Below are 6550 nucleotides of genomic sequence, written 5' to 3'. Positions count from 1 at the left end.
CCAGACCCCGAGGAGGCGCAGGGTCCCGCCGGCCGAGAGCGCAGTAGCCCCGCTGCGGCGAGGGGGGAGGCCGCCGCTTTCCGGGGACACGGGTTTCGGTCCCTGGCTGCCGCTGTACTCCTACCCAGGGGAGCTCGAGGAGAGTTGGATGAATTCTGGGTTGTTCACTGCGGTCAGCTGAGCTCCCGGGAGCCCGTTCCTGGTGGACATCAGGGGGCGTCTGGCTAAGGGACCAGCGGCTCTCTGAGACTCAACTCAACATGACACTCCTGGGGTCTGAGCACTCTTTGCTGATTAGGACCAAGTTCAGATCAGGTAGGGCGAAGACACTGAGCGTTCCTTCTTCAGCTCTTCCTCCTCTTCTACGTCTCAGCTGCACACTGCTTCCAGTGCGCGTTTCAGAGCCCGCCTTGGCTCCTGCACCTCTGTCCCCCAGAAGCACATTTGGGAAGTCAAGAATTTTATGAGCCTGGGTGGTGGGGGCGGGGGGGGGGGTGGCTTTCATGTCTTCTGTTGTCAATGCTTTGAGCCGCAGAGCGTGGTTTGGTTTGTGAGAAGGCCAATCCCTTTATTTTTGTTTCTGTATCTGTGTCTAGAGAAAAAAAAAATTAGTTGTGGGGGGAGGGTGCATCCCAAAAGGAATAACCTTGAAAATGAGCTCATGGGGATTTCAGGTTTGAGAGCTGAGAACTGTGAGAAGATGAACCTGGCGCTGGACATTACATACAGGAGCCACTTCAAATGTAGCTAATCCAAACAAATGTATTTCCCAAAAAAAGTCACTTGGGGAAAGTAAAAATAGCAAATTTGGAGCGCACCAAGTATTCAAAATGACATCACTGTAGGGAAAAAAAAAAGTCTAGTGCCACAAATATTTTTTCCCAAACCATCTGATATTTATAAATGGAGACTTTCCCCCCAAATTTCTGTCCCGATAGAGAAACTTCTCCGCGGACACTGAGGGAAGGTGAGTAGGGGAGGAGACGGGGCCTTTAACTGCCCCGCAAACAGGCCGCTGCGTGTACTCGCCCCTGGAAGATATTGGTGTGCGGGTCTGCACGCCGAGACAGGGACAGTTCTTCAGTTCTTTGTCAGCAGCTCTGTGTAGAATATTGGTTTTAGAAAAGTTGTGACAAACCGCTCAATAAATGGTACAGCTTCTACCTAGAAGATGCCATGTCTGCATGCTCAGTCGCTGCAGTCGTGACTGACTTTGCAACCCTGTGGACTGTATCGCGCCAGGCTCCTCTGTCCATGCGATTCTCCAGGCAAGAATACTGGAAAGGGTTGCCATGCCCTCCTCCCCGGGAATCTTCCTGACCCAGGGATGGACCCCGCACCTCCTGCATTGGGAGGCCCGGGTTCTTTACCACTACTGCCACCTGGGAAGCCCAGAAGATGCTGTGAGTTACTTTAAACTGTGGTGTGAACATTGCCCATAACAGGTGTTATAAGGATGCTGGCATAGTTTGCTAAGTTTTCCATAGCCTTTCTACATGGGACCACTCAGCATGTCACTTGGAAGGAGGTTACAAAAAATGAGAAGAGTGGATGCTGTAAAGTAGGGCCCTCTGGGACCTCCTTAGGTGCGCCTGGCTTTTAGATGTCTGTGGGATCCCATGGAGATTTTCTATGGCTCTGTACTGTCAAAGCGAGATAAAAACTTGAGAACTTGGGCTCAAGACAAAGCGCCCTGAAACAAGACTCAGCGCCCTGAAGATCCGGGGCGAGTCTGTGAGGCACTACGTTCTGCAGCGGAGTAATCCATCCTTTCCGTGGTGAGGTGAGGTGCTTGGTCCGTTAATCCACTAGAGACACAGAGACACGGCCACCACTTCGCAATTTGGTCGGGACCGCAGGGCAACACTGCCACCTTTCTGAAGAACAGAGGATGTGAGTTTGTTCTGTGAGAAGCTCCACACATTTCCGATGCGCCCTCACCAGTTCCCCGTAGGGCCAGGGGAGGGCCTGGTTTGTCTCTGGATGGATTTGGGAATGTACTTGATAGTGGAATTTCGAAACAGGCTTGTCAAGCGATGCTTCCTTCAGCTGCAGTGCAGAGGAGAGGCGGACGGTTCTCCCAATTCCTGCCTTGGTGGGCTGGTGGAGTCCTGTGTCTCCCAGGCAGATCTTGCAGACCTGGACCCTGGAGCTTCTGAGAACTCCAATGGCAGCCTCACTTTTGTCGTTCTTGGTTTGTTTGTTTGTTTTAACTTGGACATGCTTTTGTGTCACAGAAAGTGTTGCTTTGGGAAAACGTGCTATCAAAGCAGACAAAGGCAGGCTTAATCTTCTACTTTCTATAAACAGAAACAGAGGGTCTGAAAATGGACAAAGTGTTTTGGTCATCTGAGATGTTAGGAGTTGATGATGTCTTGAAAGATAGAGAAGAAGACAAACTGAATGTAAAACTAAGTAGGCATCATTTTTCTTATGTGATTATTCTTCCTGGAGATCATTACTGCTGTAGCTGCAGGAACACAGAAGTCTGGCTGGCAGCTTGAGAGCACAAGGGCCTCTTCAAGAGTCCTCAGTTTACTTTATGGCTAACAATGGATCAAGAAGCCTCTTCTCTGTTTTGATTTCTCTCTCTCTCTCTTTCTCTCTTGTTTTCTTTTTTTTTCTACTCCTTTTCTTTCACAAACTGCTCAAAATGTAAACTTGTAAAACTCCATCTCACTGCTAATGTTTGCTTTGATAGTAGATTCTGGTGTATTTCATTTAAAATGTTTCAAAAAGCAGGAAACAATTATTCTCTGATCATAGTAAGATGGTAGGACTGGTTTATAAGGGAGCAGATAACTGTTTCCACTCTGAAACTAACATTATGGTAACCGTTTCCAACTGACTTTCTATAAACTGTATTTGAGTGACCTTGTTATTGAACTATAAAGTCTGCTACCGGAGCAATACGCATGAAAGTTTACATGGACAAACATGTTTAGTGATCTAAATTCATCCTACTGGAATGCCAGACTCCCTGGATTTTTAGCAGGTACCTGTTCTTATCAGCTGTGTAACCTGAAACCTTAGATAAATTACATAATTTTCTCTGCCTCAATTTGTTTTGTTTGAATAATAAGAAGAATCATAAGATTGTTGTGACAAATGTGGTAATACAAGCAGAGCATTAAAAAGAAAATGCCTGGCACTTAGTTAGCCCACACAAAAAAAATACTGTTCTATTATTCATATTCATTTACAGGGTGGTCCTAGGTTTGACATTTCTTCCCTGTGACTCTTGGTTGCTTCATCTGTAAATGTCTAGGCTAGGTTCGGTGATTTCTCCCACCCTTGAGAAACATTTTATGGTTCTGTGAAAATGCGAAGATTTAGAATACGTAAAACTGTGATCGGGCTGTGTGTCAGTTGGGCATACATCATAGGCAGTTTACTTACATGCAGTCATTTTAGTGTTTTTGAATTAACCACATTTTATTGTATTCCATCTTCTAGTTATGTCGATATCTGTAGTCGGTATCACTGTTGATAATTTTCCTCATTACCATAATCCTCTGCCAGGAAGACACAAGGACCCATATGTGTGCACACATGCACACACACACACACACACACCATGCACAAAAGATCAAAAGGAGAGAGAGAGGTCCATTAGTGGGTTTCCCTTTAAAAAAACTATTGTGTTTCTTTTGCTTTGTTCTCTTTTTCTCTTCTTCCCATTCAAACAGCTCATACCAAGGTGGACTCTGGTTTCTGCCATGACCTTGACTCTATCCCCCAGAAATTTAGGGTTGTCAATATTTAGCAAATCAAAATGCAAGATCCCTAGTTGAATTTGAGATAAGCAGTGATTAATTTTTTAGCCTGTTGCAATATTAGGAGCATACTTTCACCTACACTGGACATTCTGCATTTTCTGTGGTAGCTGGGCTATAAAACTATGTATATCACCAAATTTAATTGGTCTCTTCAGATCTCTTTTTTTTTTCCATCTACAAAATAGAGGATATGAGTGGTTCATCTTTGCAGTCAGTTTTTAAATTTTCCTGAATGAATAGCCTGAGTACTTTTGTAAAGTTTTAGCGACTATAAGCTTCATAAAAGCATCACTATGTCATTTTTTAACTGTCATATCCTTGGGGAACCAGACATAGAGTAGATGTTCAGTAAGTTTGTCTTGCGTGGATTGATGAATAATTCACACCTGCCATCTTTATAATTTGTTGGTTTCGTTCAGTCACTAAATCGTGTCTGACTCTTTTGTGACCCCACAGGCCGTAGGCCGCCAGGCTCCTCTGTCTATGGGATTTCCCAGGCAAGAATACTGGAGTAGGTTGCTATTTCCTTCTCCAGGGGATCTTCCCAACTCAGGGATAGAACCCACGTCTCCTGCTTTGGCAGGCGGGTTCTTTACCACTGAGCCACCAGGGAAGCCCTGACTTTATGATTAGCCCATTATTATCCTAAGATTATTCTGAAGGCAGTCTTTTCAATTGCTTCATATATTCAGTGTTCTTTTCGTAATTTGGAATTTTGCGAGAACTAAACACCATAGCCTGGGTAGCAAAACAACAGACATTTATTTTCTCTGGGGGCTGGAAATCCAACATTACCATCATGGTAATTTTCTGGTCGGAGTTCTCTCCCTGGCTTGCAGACGGTCGCTTTCTCACTGTGTCCTCACATGGCAGAGAGGAAGATAGGCAGACAGACAGCGAGCTCTCTGATCTCTTCTCATAGGACCCTGATCTCATCACGAGGGGCCCACTATCGAGTCCTTGTCTAAACCTAATTATTCCCAAAGGCTTCATCTCCAAGGACATCCCTGATGGTCCAGTGGTTAAGACTCCAATCTCCCAATGCAGAGGATTTTGGTTTGATTCCTGGTCGGGAAATTGGATCCTGCATGCTGCAACTGAAACCCAGCCAGCCAAATAAGTAAAATAAATAAACCAAGTCTGTAAAAAAAAAAAAAAAAAATACTATCACATACGGAGGTTAGGGCTTCAGCATGTAAATGTGGTATGTGGTGGGTGGGTGGGGGGCACAGTTCAGTCCATAAGAACAGCTAAGGTCACATACTCATAGGCCCCAGGGGTAGGATGTGCACATCTGTGGGGAAGGAGACATTATTCTACCTTATGATAGTAGCGGCCACTATGTCATTCCTCACTGTAACCCCTCCACATGCCTCTGTCCTACAGACTGTACTTCAGCCCTTTTCCCTGCATATGGATTATCCAGCCTTAATCCCATTGTTGTCCACAGGGTGGTCCCCAGAAGACTCATTTCATAGTATGTTAAAGTTGTTCAGCAGGAAATTTGAGGGATGCAAGGACTTCCTTGGTGGTCCAGGCATTAAGACTTCACCTTCTAATGCAGGGGGTTCAGGTTCGATCCCTGGTTGGGGATTTCCCTCTCAGGGAAAAAAAACAAAACATGAGACAGAAGCAATATGGTAACAAACTCAATAAAGGCTTCTAAAAAAAAATAGCTCACATCAAAACCAGAAAATGGAAAGAGGGAACAGAGTATAGTGAAAAATTAAATTGGATTTTTAATTGCAGAATTTCTGAAGACTTTACTATTTCTAATGTCAGTTATGAGCTTCTAAAAGGCAGTGATTCCCAGGCATGTTTCACCTTTATTCACACAGCACCTCAGAGGGCAAGTTTAACTGGACAGACACATCATGGAAAATTTTTTCTGGACAGAGAGCCTCACAGTTTCCGAGCGTGATTTCTCTAACGGGGTTAATCTCTACACATAGGTCGCCGACAGGCCCTCCACACCAGCCAGGTGTAAACTCTGATGCTTTTCCTTCCCCCGCCTCACTCCTCAAACCTCTGTTTTTTATTGTCACCAATGCCCCATCCCAGGAATATCCAGCAGAGGCTTATATATAATCCCTGTCCCCTAGGAGCTCACAGGCCACCTGGAAAGTGCTGAAAAATGCTATATGAGAGTTACATATTTATGCATTCATTCAACAGACATGCATGAGATATCTCTTTCCTGTTGCCCTTGTAATGGAGTCTGTGTTAGGAGCTGGGAGTCTGTTTGGGGAACAGAAAAGACCTAGCCCATGTCCTCACATGGGATGTTAGAGCCAACCCTCTAATTCTCTGTGTGTGATTCCTTTAAGCTGTGCTGTCTAAAAGCCCATGTGACAACACAGTTAGCTGGATCCTAGAAGATGAGTGTATTTCAAGTCCTAAATAGGAATTTTAAATCTTTTATAAAAACTAGAGGGGGAGGACTTCCCCGATAGTCCAGTGGTTAAGAACTCGCCTTCCAATGCAGGGGGATGTAGGTTCAATCCCAAGTCAGGGAACTAAGATCCCACATGCTGCAGGGCACCACAACCAGAGTGAAGCTGGCGCGATGCAGCCAAAAATAAGTAAATAAATAAATTTTTTTAAAAAGCTAGAGGAATATTCAGTCAGGTCACCTGCCTGAGACCATTACTTTCACCTCATATACTCGGAGGCGCTTGGCTTCCCTAGCATCTTCATTACCATGGCAACACTCCCAAATTCCCCTCCACACCTAACCATCCTTATTATTATCCCTAGTTCTAACCACTACA

General features: G+C 44.9%; 1 protein-coding gene across 2 annotated transcripts in view; it reads left to right on the top strand.

The window, feature by feature from the left end:
• The first annotated feature begins 42 nt into the window (after positions 1-42).
• The window catches only part of MYOCD (myocardin), a 93148-nt gene continuing 86640 nt past the window's right edge, over positions 43-6550 (top strand). For both annotated transcript variants that reach the window (XM_010842994.1, XM_010842992.1), the window contains exon 1: positions 43-315. In XM_010842994.1, coding sequence (XP_010841296.1) covers positions 261-315 — 55 coding nt within the window. In that variant the 5' untranslated portion in view covers positions 43-260. The remainder of the gene's footprint in view (positions 316-6550) is intronic.

The sequence above is a fragment of the Bison bison genome, unplaced genomic scaffold (genome assembly GCF_000754665.1).
Source record: "Bison bison bison isolate TAMUID 2011002044 unplaced genomic scaffold, Bison_UMD1.0 scf7180017864180, whole genome shotgun sequence".
Lineage (NCBI taxonomy): Eukaryota > Metazoa > Chordata > Mammalia > Artiodactyla > Bovidae > Bison > Bison bison.
This window is presented reverse-complemented; position numbering and strand designations above follow the sequence as displayed.